Below are 14,348 nucleotides of genomic sequence, written 5' to 3' on the forward strand. Positions count from 1 at the left end.
GAAGTACCTATTACGATAATGAAATCCAGCTGAAGTCCAGTTGTTTCTTTCAGATAGAACATCAGCTGGAAATGTTCTCTGCTGAACTATGGTATAACATTCAAAACTTTTTCATGGCTTATATAGGTTATATAGCTATAGATATAGCAAATTACACAGGTGCTTTTTGTTTTTTTTAGCTGAATGGTTTTGAAAACCAAAGTTTCCCAAGGTATTGCACTTAAAGGGTTAATAGCCCGACACAAAATCTCTGATAGACAAATGTCATACAAAAGGAATCCTTGCCTTGGACAAGAATCTGCCACAGTTAAATTCTAGCTGTCCTGCCCAAGTAGCCAGAAGTGGTTTTTTTTTTAACCATATAACATTACAAAGAAAGCGATTGTTTTGTAAACAGTTTCACAGTTTATCAGGAATCGTGTTGTAATTTTTCTGCCCTTATCCCCCCACCCCAGACCTATGGCTTTTTAGAGTCAGCTAAATCATCGCTTAAGAAAACAGTGAGGTACTCTAAACAGCTGCCAGTCTGGTACAATGAGGAAATAGACATGCATTCATGGGGCAGTTATAAATGGGTGCCAAACTCTAATAAACGTCTGGTGTTAGAAGAGAACTGCCTTCCTCATGATAGGTGGTTGGGTTTTTGTTTTGTTTTTTGCATCCCATTATTTTCTAAATTATATCTCTAAACCTACATTAATTACACACGTATGTACATTATTTAGAGGTTCTTTACTACAGTACTTTTGTACATGCTGGGTTTATTACTAAACTGAAAGAGAAAGAAAATACATAAGGCATATGTACAGTATCTCATTGAATTTCAGACCTTTCTCTTCACCTCCTTGGGTCTAAAAGCTGCAATGCAGGCATCTCATTCAAAACTGTCTTAGAATACAGTATATAAAAACTGGAGTTAAAGCTCAGGACGTGAATGGACTTCACTTACAGTCACTGTGTTTTGCTTTTGGCCCAGGTTAACAAACTTCTGCCCTTTATCTTAGAAACCAGCCCCAAACCACACACCTGCATGTGTGAACACTGAGCTCTCCAGCTGAAAAAATAGAACAAGGATAAGAGATTACATGGCAACATTGCAGGGATATTGCAGCTTTAACCCAAATCTTTGCTTGCCTTAGGGGCAGGGAGGCTTGTCACACCTTAATCGGTCCTCCCTCTTTCCCCCTTTAAAGGAAGATTAGTGGTTCTCTGTCCCCACTGTTTAAGTTCTAAACTTTGGACTCGTTCTCTAAGTTGGCCACATCACCATTCCTTTCAGTTTGTTCTTCGTGGTTCTTGGTCTCCTCTTCAGTATCCATTTCGGCACGCTGGTCTAATTGGCTGGACACAGACCAAGTGAGGGGTAATTCTGCACGGCTGGCCATCTCTGCCAGTTCTTTGGCACTGTAAGATGGTGTATTGGTCTCATATGTATCATGAAAGCTATTGTAATCAACTTCATAAAATCCGTCCTCTAGCGTGAGAACAGGTGTAAAACGGTAACCCCACAGGATCTCACTGGTAACATAAGAACTTCGGGCTTGACACGTCATCCCTGGGGAAGAAAGGAAAGAGAAATCAGAAGCAACATGGCTCCTAGCAGGTCTGTTGTATGTTAAAGCTACAGTGCACACATAGCTATGATGGACAGGAACGTCGTGCTAGATATGCAACACTAAATTTGCTGCACTAACTATCTATTAGTATGTGAAAATAATGATATAATAGTGATAATAATGATATAATAGTAATAGTGAGTTTAGCAGGCCAATTTTATCTTATCCCTTCCCCTTTTTCCATTACTGTATTATGATATCAGTTCAAAATTCTCTCTTCAGTGCAATTCTCTCCCCCTCCCCCAGTTGAACTCAACAAATATTTTCCCATTGGAAAATGGCTAGCAAAATGTTTGAGACCTTTAAAAAACAAAAAACCCAAAACACCTTATTTATCATTATGCTAATTTACCAATGAAGAAGTAGAATCTACTTGGTGCCCTCAGGCAAATGGTTTTAGTGGATGCCTTTGCTAAAAGAATTGAGCTATAACAGGGATGTCCAACCGCTTGACCATGATTGACAGGTGGATCCCGGGTGATATCTGCCCCGCCCCTCGCTCTGTCCTTCATTTGCACACGATTGCAAAAATGGAAGACGGTGCTATTGCTGCCCGGTTTATTGTTTGGTGAGTGATTTATGCCCCCCCCCCCCAAGGAGCTCAAGAACTCTGGTGCCACCCCCCCTAAAATTAGCTCAACAGCTTTGCCCTGGCCCCCTAAAAAAGCTCAACAGCTTTGGGTCCTCCCCCTATGGGTAGATCACTGCCAGTTTTTTTTAATTCTGGGAGCAGATTGCAGTCTCTTGGGAGCTGGACGTCCCTGAACCATAAGATTCATCTATTCCCCCTTGCCCTGCTCCTGCATCCACAGTGGCCTAGAGGGTCCCTGAATTTTCTGGAGCAATTTTTTTCAGGTAGGGCCCATGCCCTGCCCCACTTAATGGAAGATTCTGCTCCATCAAAAACCCTTCTGTGAGCACAAGGGCATCACCAGGCTTCTACTCACAGTGTTTAACTCCCTGAGTCTACCATCTACCATCGCTTTCATCTAAAGATGAGAAAATTATCCACAATGCTTCATTTTTTAAGGCATGGATCTAGTTTTTATCCCATCCTGAGGTCTCTGGACAAATATTTATACATTTATAAAAATACCACAATTTCATTTAAAAATGCAAAGCATTTTTCAACTATACATATTTATAATAGAAATCATGTAAAAAATAAAAATGATAGATCATCAGCAAACTATCACATAACATTCTTTCTCAATTTCTGCATAAGCCTGGAAGCGTAAAATACTGTACTTCTTTAAAAGTATAAAAATTAATACTTTTATTCTAAGTATAGCATGCATCATTTCCTCTCACCTGTCATTGTTTCAAAAGGCCTGTCAATGGAAAGGCAACCTTATAGTTACAGAATCAGACAGCTTTGAAGGTTGCTCTAGAAAATCTTGAGGACATAAGAAAATCTTGAGGACACTGAGGTCCAGCACAGAGGGCCTTCTGGCGGTTCCCTCACTGCGAGAAGCCAAGTTACAGGAAACCAGGCAGAGGGCCTTCTCGGTGGTGGTGCCCTCCCTGTGGAATGCCCTCCCATCAGATGTCAAAGAGAACAACAACTATCAGACTTTTAGAAGACATCTGAAGGCAGCCCTGTTTAGGGAAGCTTTTAATGTTTGATGTATTATAGTATTTTAATATTTTTTTGGAAGCTGCCCAGAGTGGCTGGGGAAGCCCAGCCAGATGGGCGGGGTATAAATAATAAATTATTATTATTATTATTATTATTATTATTATTATTATTATTATTATTATAACACATTAGCATCCAAAATTTTAACACAGGATTCCTAATGGGTCCCAAAACAACCATTCTGGTGTCTTGGTCTTGGCCTGAAAAGGACTCTCAAGTAATGTCTTCAAAAGAATTATCATAGAAGTGAAAATGGAGCCCAGCATTTAAACACAGGCAGGCAGGCAGGCAGGAGGGTGGGCAGGCGGGTGGGTGGGTGGGTAGGCAGGGCCAACTGTTGGAACAATTTCATGCTCATGTGCAGTTTTAGATTGCTGCTCCTGATCCCAGAATCCTGAGCCCAGGCCTTCTCCCCGATAAACATTTCAGGAACTCCTGAAGCCCCTCTCTGGAGTTGGCTTGATTCTTCCTTCATTATGGGCTCCTCGGGTAACTGGACTAATTTCTGCTCTTCTCCCGTTGCTGATTATATGCTGTCACTTTGCTAGACTAAAACTTGGCTTCCTTACTGACAAGACAGTACATCTGTCATTGTTCTTTGCCAGGAGCCAGACCCAGGCCTGTCTAGCCAGCCTTTGGCTTCTCCTCAAACCATGCTCCTTCCTAAATCATTAAATCATGTCCCTAGCTGGCTGCACTGTGCACCCTCGAGTGGTTTTGCCTGAATGGAATGTATCCTGGAACCGAGTATGCCTGGATATGCATGCAGAAAACTCTGGAAACCGTAGCTCTGTGAGGGGCAAACTACAGTTCCCAGGATTATTTGGGGAGGAAATGTGCTTTCAATGCACTTTAAATATATGGCGGGTACGCAGCCTGACAAGTGTCTGAGAAAGGCTATTGAAACCAATAGGCTACAGGTAGCGGTGGGGAGGGTGTTGCCTTTGTGGCATGTATAAACAGATTGCTCCTTACATTATATATATATATATATATATATATATATATATATATATATATATATAAAAAATCGTTTTAATGTTTTAATGGGTGTGATCAGCAGTATATTACTCCTGCCTTGCTATTTCTAAAACCTAAAGGAGCATGATACCAGGAAAAGAGATCAAGATAAGATCTCAGATACATTGTCACCTGCAAAGTGGAACGTTCCTCAGGTAAGTTGCATCTGCTCCCCCCCCCCGAAAAATCCATGTGGATTTTGAGTCCTGACACATCATCCCTTGTGTGTATTCCTCCTAACGTGATCCCGTGGAAGAAAAAAATGTTGCCTTGCAAGGAAAAGGCCTGGAGAATAAACAAAGATATCTTTTCCTTTGAACCAACTCATTTGGAATGAAAAGCAGTGGGGAGAAACAAACAAACGGGACTTCAGGTTCATGTATTCAGGAGGAGATCTGGAGTCATTTTGAAGAACTCCAAAGAAGAAGAAAATACAAAAGGCAACATGTGGTGAGTTAACTGTCCTTTCAAAGCCCCAGATGCAGAAGAGGAAATATTCAGCTAGAGATGCCAGGAAGAATAATATTACTAAATGATGTATTTCTATTAGTACTATGGTATTGTGATGGCCTGGGAATCCGATTCAGAGGATGAACCGGAGGAATCCCAGCCGGCACAGGAGTCCCCGCCTCCAGGGCCAGCTGAACTGGGGCAGGGCCTTGATTCGGAGGCGCCTGCACCTGTGCCGGATCCTCAGGAGCAGGCACCAGGTGAATCCATTCTGGCTCCAGAAGTAGTTGAGGACTCAGTGCCTACAGGTGAGTCTCCCCCTGGGCCCAGTAACCCTTCAGCCTCTCCTGAACTGCAGAGGCTCAGGGCAGAGAGGCGAAGGGAACTGGTTTCGCCCAGGAGGAGTGCTCGCCTTAAGGCCAGGAGAGGCAGGTCTCCTGGGGGCCGGGACCGCCCCTGGCCTCAGAGAAGATAAAGGCCAGTCAGCCTAGTTCCAGGTTGCGGGAGCAACGTCGTCGTTGAGTACTTGCTCCTGTCCGGACCCAGACCTGACCCTCCAGTGTTCCTGTCCCCGCTCGGCTTCCTGCTTCGGACCTCGCCCCGCTCCTTGCGAACTGTTTCCAGGCTAGTGACCCAGGACCGGACTTCGACTACGTCAACGGTAACCTTCCCCCCGGGACCAGCACAGGTATTTTTTGTGTCTCCTCTTTCAAATCAAAGATTCTAGTTTTTTTAAGGGGGGAGAGGGTAAATGTCCAGTGTCCCCTTAAAATCCACCTTCGCGTCTAACATGGCTGCATCTGTCTATAGTTGGTGATGAGGTCATGGAGGAGCTAATGCCAAACTGGTGTCAAAGAACGGCTGCTGCCATCACCTCTGAACTCCATGACTGACAATGACTTCTCTAAACAATTTCCTGTATGCAGGGTATGCAGCCAACAATACTCAATGCTGAATGTGCTGTGATGTGACCTGATGACAACTATCATAGTTACATGGGGAAGGGCCGTACCTCAGCGGTAGAGCAACTTATTTGCAGGGAGTCAGCTCCCAGCATCTCTGGGCAGGGCTAGGAATGTCCCTTCCCTGCAACCTTGGAGGAGCCACCAGCAGCTACTGTAGACAATACCAAGGTAGATGGACCAATAGTCGGACTCGGTATAAAGCAGCTTCCTATGTTCCTATCATTGTTGTGGAGTGAACAAAGTCAAGTGGTCCAAGACAATGAATCAGAGAATACAGAGATCTCTGTGTGATCATGTAAACACATATAATGTCGCTGGATTTCACCACCATAAACAGATGGACATTTTGAGATGTGTCCAAAATAGGAGCCACAATTGGGGTGGCTACTTATCCACCGCCAACAAAGATGGACCAGTTCTGCATTAGGTGACTTATATATTAAGATGCACATTTAGAAATGATTGCTGTAGATTACCTCTCCCCTGAGTGGAGAAGACTGTGACTGGGTGCCATGTTCTCTCTTCAGTTTCTTGACAGGCAGATTCAAGGCCCTTGTCTCCCTTCTTCTGATTCTTTAAACTGGCCTTGGACTGGACAACCCTAACCAGAGGACTCCTACAAAGAGAGGATTGTCCTCTGACGCAGCCCTCTAAAATGGAGGCCTGCCCTTTGTAAAGTAGGACACATAGTGAGCTCTGCTACAATGGTTGCACTTGGTAAGACTGGACACAAACATAGATGAGTTGTTTCAACTCAGCTGTAACTTTTGTCACTCTTTAGAGATTGTCATATTGCCCTGTTATTTCTAGATTAAATTAATCTTTTTTTTTAAAAAAACCCACAACAACTGAGTTAATAAACCTTGGAGAAGGGGGCACTTTAAATAGCACTTTAAAGCTATTTGATGTAATCTTGGCACAGTTATTTATTTTGTATTTAGATTCCTACTTCATAATTCAAATAAAACATTATCAGAACTGCTTGCAATAAACTTAAAAACACAACTAAGTAATGAATACTTAAAAAAAATAGAACTAAAACCAGCAACTCTATAAAACAGATCAGCATGAGTTTACAAAAAGGGTCTGGGAAAATGGTTGAATATTTTGTTAGGGGGAAATGATGAGATATATAATATGTTTTGTACTGACACCTATGAAAGGTGTAGGGTGTTGTTTTTTGTTGTTGTTATTATTATTATTATTATTGTTATTATTATTATTATTTAAAAAACCCTAACTAAATAAATAAATGGTATGTAGCTGCAGCTGCCTTTATTTTAAATAACATTTTTACATTTGTGGCACACTTGGTAACTGAGAGGGTTGACAAGATGTCAAATTCATTATATCATACAGGTGGATTCCACATCATGTATAAATCTGTATGCAGGAACTGGGAGTGCTTAGTTTAAAGAGGCCACTGTAGATCAATAGCCAGAGACGCGCCCTCAGCTCAGTGTCACATCATGGCTGCTTCCTCTTCTGTTTGTGGTTCAGGACGTTACTGGAGCCCCTGCCTGGCTTTCATCAATTCCGCGGAGCGAAGTGCTTTGTTCAACCAGACAGATGTTAATGAGACATGATGTCTGGAAATGTAGCATAAAGCAAAGACGTGCTCTTCCGCCCTAGATCGTTTGGATACATGGCAAGCGGTGAAATTTGCCATTTAGTAGGGTCAGTCAGGCAGCGCAGAGGCAACACTGCAGCTTTAAAGTGAGGGAAATGAATGACAAAGAGGTGTGTGCTCAGAAATGATCGCAGGGAGCAGCCGGCATTCCCCAGGGAGGTGGAGCAAGGAGAGGCATAAACAAAGGAAGAGAATGAAGGAAAGGGAACTATCTGGTACGTTGGTTTTCAAAAAGTGTCTAGCGGAATCCTCAGAAACTTGAGGATCTCTAGGCTCTGCTCACTGAGCAGAGCAGTAATGGAAGGAAAGCTTCTCTGAAAGACAACTGCCCCTACAACCTGAAGGTGCTAGAGAGTGTTGTGTGAATTTTTGGGGGGGAGGGTGGAGTGGGGAGAGGAAGAACTCACCCTTGCGTTGTTGGCAATGGTAAAGCTGCCCTTTATGAATCCTTTAAGAAATTTGCTTTCCCCACCACCTTCCCTTTGGGGACCCAAACTCCGCCACCCCCCCCCCAAATGAGTCAAAAGCAATTTGAGAAACTTCATCCTATCACTAGTTTCAGTTTAGCCACCAAAAATGAATAGAATCAGGTAGGATGCAGCAGGGGAAAACGTTACTGCTAGTCTTGCTTGCCTTTTCCCACTTCCCCTGCCTTCCTGAGATTTCATCACCAATTGCTCGCACACTTTCAAGCCAGTCTTCACAGTCTTAAGGACTTGGCGCTTCTAAATGCAAGGCAATATCTTCAGAATGATGAATCAGACCAAATCAGCAGTATGTTCACAGGCCCAATAATGACAGCATAAGGGTTCTGACACCTGGCAATGCTTGATTGGCCACCTTACATATTTCTAGGGGGTTGACCGGCTGAGTCTGTCACAAGCTTTCCTAGTCACTTAATAAATGGTTCTAGAGAAGAGTGAAGGGAGGAGCAACCAACCTTTCTGACATTAACTCCCCCCACCCCATCCCTTTGATTACTTGAACCCTTGGTGGCCAGTCAGATTGGCCACCAAGGGTTCAAGTTGCCATAGCCACCTTGTCTACATGGGTGTTGTAGACAGTGAAAATTACTAACAGCACAATCCTAGATATGGCTACTTAAAGCCAGGGTTCAAGTTGCCATAGCCACCTTGTCTACATGGGTGTTGTAGACAGTGAAAATTACTAACAGCACAATCCTAGATATGGCTACTTAAAGCCAGGGTTCAAGTTGCCATAGCCACCTTGTCTACATGGGTGTTGTAGACAGTGAAAATTACTAACAGCACAATCCTAGATATGGCTACTTAAAGCCAGGGTTCAAGTTGCCATAGCCACCTTGTCTACATGGGTGTTGTAGACAGTGAAAATTACTAACAGCACAATCCTAGATATGGCTACTTAAACATAAGACCTCTTGAGTTCAATTGGCAATACCATCTTGGCTGTGAGTCCTGGAGCACCTGCTTCTTCCTGCCCTTCAGGCCTTTTGCCCACCTGGCCTGGGAGAGGAGGGCCCTGACTGACTCCAGCTACAAGAGATGAGGCTGCAGAACAGACTATTGGGCTGAGGTGTTGGTTAGGTTGTTTTTTAATTGTTGGGGGGCGGAGTGGGTGAGACGGGGTTGTTGATGTTACTAAAATAATCTTTGGCATCTTTATTTCAGATCTTATTATTTATGTGGAAATTGTTCAATTTGGTTGTGTGCTTTTTGATGTGCTTATTGTTATGACTACTTTTATTATATTTGTAATGCAAATCTTTTCATGCTGTAAGCCGCCTTGTGCATGGTTGTGCCCAGTGCTTTTTTTTCTAAAAAAAATGTTTAGGGGTACTCTCATTTTGACTCAAGAAAATAACCATTTTATAGTTCAAATTGGGAAAAATAAATACAGTAAATGGACAAAAGTACAAAGATTCGCAAAATGTTTAGGGGTATGCGTATCCTTGCACCGCCCCCAAGAAAAAAGCACTGGTTGTACCTATGGAAAGGCTGCATACAAATAACATGATGTATGTATGTATGTATGTATGTATGTATGTATGCAATGGTGAGTATACTAGACAGCACTTCCACCTGCAACACTCACTCAAACTGAGCAGGGCTTGGGAGAGTGAACTTGATGGTTATTAGTGGTACTTAACGGAGAAGGCATAAGAGAAAACATCTTCCCCTTTTTTGGTGCTAACTAGTATTTATTGTGCTTTTCATGCTATTCCTCTGTTTTCTGAAGAAAGAGAGCGCATCGCAACCCAACTCCAGACAGCATTGTTCTTAATGACAACAGAAGTCAAGCAATTGCATAGTATCTTTCTCTGTGCTTTTATTATCATTGCCAAAGCAATGCTAATTTGGGAAGTGTTGATATAGGGGTTGGCATTCTGAACCCATGGCTGAACTTGTCTATTTTTCATTATCCTGACATTATCCTGTCAGTACTATGTGAAAATAAAAGGGCTGCAAGATTTAATGAATTGATTGGTGTGGTTAATTGATTAAAGTGTTGTTCTTTGATTAAAAATTCCTCAGTGTGATTCAAGAAGAAGAAGAAGAAGAAGACGAGGAGGAGGATCTGCACTTTATGAGAGGAAACTGCCAATCAGTTTCACAGGATGATCCTATTGTCAACTGTTTCCTCTCTTAGCAGTTAGAATAATTACAGACATTTTCTGTTGTCACAGTAAATAGCTAATGGATGCATGTAGACAGATAGAAGAGGTTTCTGTAGCCCATGTAATTTCATTGAACTTTGGCACTGGATTCCATTGCTACTGATACTGTGCTTTCAGGACTTCAGGAATCCTCAGTGGACAAAAAGACCTAGAATTTTTGGAACTTCAGTTTAGCTAAAATAATGACTTCCTAAAGCAGAGACATCACCTTGCCAACAAAGGTCCATATAGTTAAAGCTACGGTTTTCCCAGTACAGTAGTGATGTATGGAAGTGAGAGCTGGACCATAAAGAAGGCTGATCGCCGAAGAATTGATGCTTTTGAATTATGGTGCTGGAGGAGACTCTTGAGAGTCCCATGGACTGCAAGAAGATCAAATCTATCCATTCTTAAGGAAATCAGCCCTGAGTGCTCACTGGAAGGACAGATCCTGAAGCTGAGACTCCAATACTTTGGCCACCTCATGAGAAGAGAAGACTCCCTGGAAAAGACCCTGATGTTGGGAAAGATTGAGGGCACAAGGAGAAGGGGACGACAGAGGACGAGATGGTTGGACAGTGTTCTCAAACTACCAGCATGAGTTTGACCAAACTGCGGGAGGCAGTGGAAGACAGGAGTGCCTGGTGTGCTCTGGTCCATGGGGTCATGAAGAGTCGGACACAACTAAACAACTAATCAACAACAAAAACATAATCTGAACTATACCATAGAACTTATTTGGTCTTTGCCCGTAGTTATTGACATGGACTGATTATCATAACGTGAAAATTACCTTTGTCATCTGAGGGGTGGTAAAGGAAATTTAACTGTCAGCAGGGAGGAGACAATTAGCAGACTTCAGAGAAGCAGTGGGACAGTTAAGACGTGGTTGCAAGAGAATAAGTAGGAAATGATGGATAGATCAGATCAGGCTATAATAAGCATATGGTGAAACTGAACAACAAATTACCATGAGATGCTGATGTGCTGTCTGCTGAGATTATGTGAACAAAGCAGTGAGAAAGGTTTAATACCAGCCTTATAAGATCTCCTCCTTGAGATGATGGATACAGTCACCCATACTTTTGATTGCAAAGAATTGTTTTTGCATATGTTCCAGTTATTGTTGTGTGCTCAACATTTATTAGCAAATTGTGTGAATTTTGAGTATTGTAGCAAGGTTTCATGTGTTGCTTTAATGCCACTTACAGAGCATATCGGTGGGAAATCAGGGACAAAAACTCCAACATGATAGCGTGCTATTGATTTGCTCCATACTACACATCACTCTGGGACGCGGGTGGTGCTGTGGGTTAAACCACAGAGCGTTGACTTGCCGATTAGAAGGTCGGCGGTTCGAATCCCTGCGACGGCGTGAGCTCCTGTTGCTCGGTCCCTGCTCCTGCCAACCTAGCAGTTCAAAAGCACATCAAAGTGCAAGTGTGCTGCTCTGGTTCGCCAGAAGTGGCTTAGTCATGCTGGCCACATGACCCGGAAGCTGTACGCTGGCTCCCTCGGCCAATAAAGCGAGATGAGTGCCGCAACCCCAGAGTTGGCCACGACTGGACCTAATGGTCAGGGGTCCCTTTACCTTTACCTTTACCTTTACACATCACTCTAGTCAGTTGTGTCATGAGTTCTGGTGCAGAAATAATCAGAACATCAGTTTCATTTCATACTGTTTAGTAATACACTATTGGGTTTACTCTGCAAGCAAGCGGGTACCAATTGGCTCTCACCAACAGTGGAACCTTGGTTCTCGAACTTAATCCATTCCGGGAGTCCGTACGACTCCTGAAACAGTTTGAAAACCAAGGCACGGCTTCTGATTGGCTGCAGGAGCTTCCTGCACTCAATCGGAAGCCGCGGAAGCCAAGTCGGACATTCGGCTTCTGAAAAACGTTTGCAAACTGGAACACTTACTTCCGGGTTTGTGGCATTCAGGAGCCGATTTGTTTGGGAGCCAAGGTACCACTGTACCTTCAATGCCTATTTATTTATTTAAGGGTTTATATTCTGCCTTTTGATGAATGTTTCAAGTTAGCTAACAATAGACTCTAAGCAGTGTAATAAAAACAAACACAATTAGAACAGCGGCAGGTGGTATTAAGACAATGACTTGGAATCCAGATTTCTATGACTGGAATTATGCTCTGGTTCAAATGAGGGGAGGTGCTATTTACCACTTTCCCCTTTCTCTTCTGCAGATCTGCTCCAGAGGGCCAGGGAACCCTCCAGAACAGCATGGATGGTGGTGGTGTTACAGAGGAGAAATTAGCAAAAACCACTTTTCCCATGCCACAGATAGGAGCCTCCGGTGTATTAGAACCCTTCTGTAAACAGAAGGAGCTCTTCATGGACGGGCAACCCAGCATCCAAGCCACTAAAGTTAACAGATTGGGAGTCATTAAAATACCCCTCACACTCTGGTAACCATAGTGTGGTTACTCCCACCCCAGTGCTGATAATGTTCAAAAGAGATTAACTACATGGAAGTGGCCTGGAAAGAAACACTTGTCAATGGAAGTCAAGTCACCATTTTGTTGGCCCAACACATCCGATTGCTTCTAAGTTTCAAACATAGCTGGCATAAGTTAACAGGACTCCTGAGCCTGAGTTCCAACTTTGGCACATTTGCTTATCTTTGTCTAGGGATCCACAGGGACAGTGGCATCCTATTGATCCCACTAAACTTTTAAATTTCATTTGAAACTATTGATCTTGATGTTACATACAATTTTCTTAGCTAAAGACTGCTATGCAGTAAAAGCCTTTATTCAAGTCTATAAGTAAACAAGCAGCTTGTCATCAGAAGTGTGTGTGTGTGTGTGTGTGTGTGTGTGTGTGTGTGTGCGCACACACACCCAGGAGGGGGGTGATTTCTTCAGTCCTCTATGCCAATCCATACAACACCCACACACTGTTCCAAGCATGTAGAATTTAACAACTTGACTTGAAAATTGTTCATTTTCAGCTATCATGGAAATATATAACAGTTTCTTAAGCTAGCAGAGGAGACAGTGTCATTGAAGTCGAGCCAGTTATGTGGGTGTAAGATGATTAAGGTGGATGTTGTGTAGGTGGAAAAGGAATACTATAATTTTTTTTTATTTTTTTTAGATTGTGCTTCTAACACGTTTAATATTCTCTTCCAGAACGTCTGGAGTTCTTATTATGAAGGTATTGCCAACTATGAATCTAGGCCTTAATTCATTGTCACACTACAGTCTGGGAGCCTAGTTACAGCTAGGCTAAATAAAAATGGTGCCCAGAAGCTATAAAATGAGAATGAATACATCTCTCTCTCTCTCTCTCCTCTCCCTCTCCATCTCTCTCTCTCTCTCTCTCTCTCTCTCTCTCTCTCTCTCTCTCTCTCTCACACACACACACACACACACACACACACACACTCCACTTGTTCTGCAAAGGGACACATTTCTATCTAGCATGACCATGAGGCAGTTGAGATGTCTTAAGTCAGCTGGACAATAATCCACTGAAAAAGTTTCTTCTTCCTCTTCCTTAGATTGTGATTTACTTAAATTCTAGCCACCTTCGTCAAGAAGACGAAGACGAAGACACAGACACAGACACACACACACAGACACACACACACACACACACACACACACACACACACACTGCTGTGAGTTTTGGGGAGGGATAGGTTGTATGATTGAGCCCCCTTTTAATGGATTCAATTCCTAGAATAGCCAGGCTAGCTTTCTGGTGAGGTAATGGTCCTCTAACTATGGAGCATTAAGTAACCAAGGAAATGACAGCAAATGGATGAGTCTCCCTCCTTCAATTTGCTGGTAGTTAGAAAAAGAAAGGCCAGAGTTGAGAGTTTGAGTTATGTGAACTAGAAGATAGAAGCAAGGCTGCAGGCTGGGCTTGATTTCTGCTGGAATCAAAGGCTGTGGCTTTGGGAGAAGCAAGATCCTCTCGGGGTATTAATGCTGTGAACCTCTCCATCGTAGGCTCAAGTTGTATATATGTGTAAATAAACCACATAGCATAAAGACGCCCCAGTCTCTGCTATCCTTCATTCCAAAGGAAACACAAACCCTGGGTAAGCGCCTGGAACCTCTGGAATTTTGTACTACTCAGAGATTGAGGTAGTGTGCAACAATATAATTGTTTGCAAGTAGCAGTGTGAAAAATCTGAAATCCCTGAATTTTATTTTTAATTTAGAGGGGGACCCATAGCTATGATGCAGTGGTACTGAAAATGTTATCATTGACATTAGTGGCAGATTTGTTATTTGATTTGATTATTTGCATTTCAAATCCAAGGAAATCTACAGGGTATAAATGGACCATAAGATTTAAATTTGATTATGAAAAACAAAATAAAATATAAACATAAAGTTTTTCTTTTCTATAAACTTAA

At 42.6% G+C, this 14,348-nt stretch overlaps 1 protein-coding gene across 2 annotated transcripts in view; it reads right to left on the reverse strand.

Annotated features, from left to right (window-relative positions):
* Positions 1 to 744: 744 nt before the first annotated feature.
* KCNJ6 (potassium inwardly rectifying channel subfamily J member 6) overlaps positions 745 to 14,348 on the reverse strand; it is a 102,103-nt gene continuing 88,499 nt past the window's right edge. For both annotated transcript variants that reach the window (XM_028727164.2, XM_028727163.2), the window contains one exon: positions 745 to 1,555. In XM_028727164.2, the coding sequence (XP_028582997.1) occupies positions 1,230 to 1,555 (326 nt within the window). In that variant the 3' untranslated portion in view covers positions 745 to 1,229. The remainder of the gene's footprint in view (positions 1,556 to 14,348) is intronic.

This window comes from Podarcis muralis, chromosome 4, assembly GCF_964188315.1.
Source record: "Podarcis muralis chromosome 4, rPodMur119.hap1.1, whole genome shotgun sequence".
NCBI classification, from domain to species: domain Eukaryota; kingdom Metazoa; phylum Chordata; class Lepidosauria; order Squamata; family Lacertidae; genus Podarcis; species Podarcis muralis.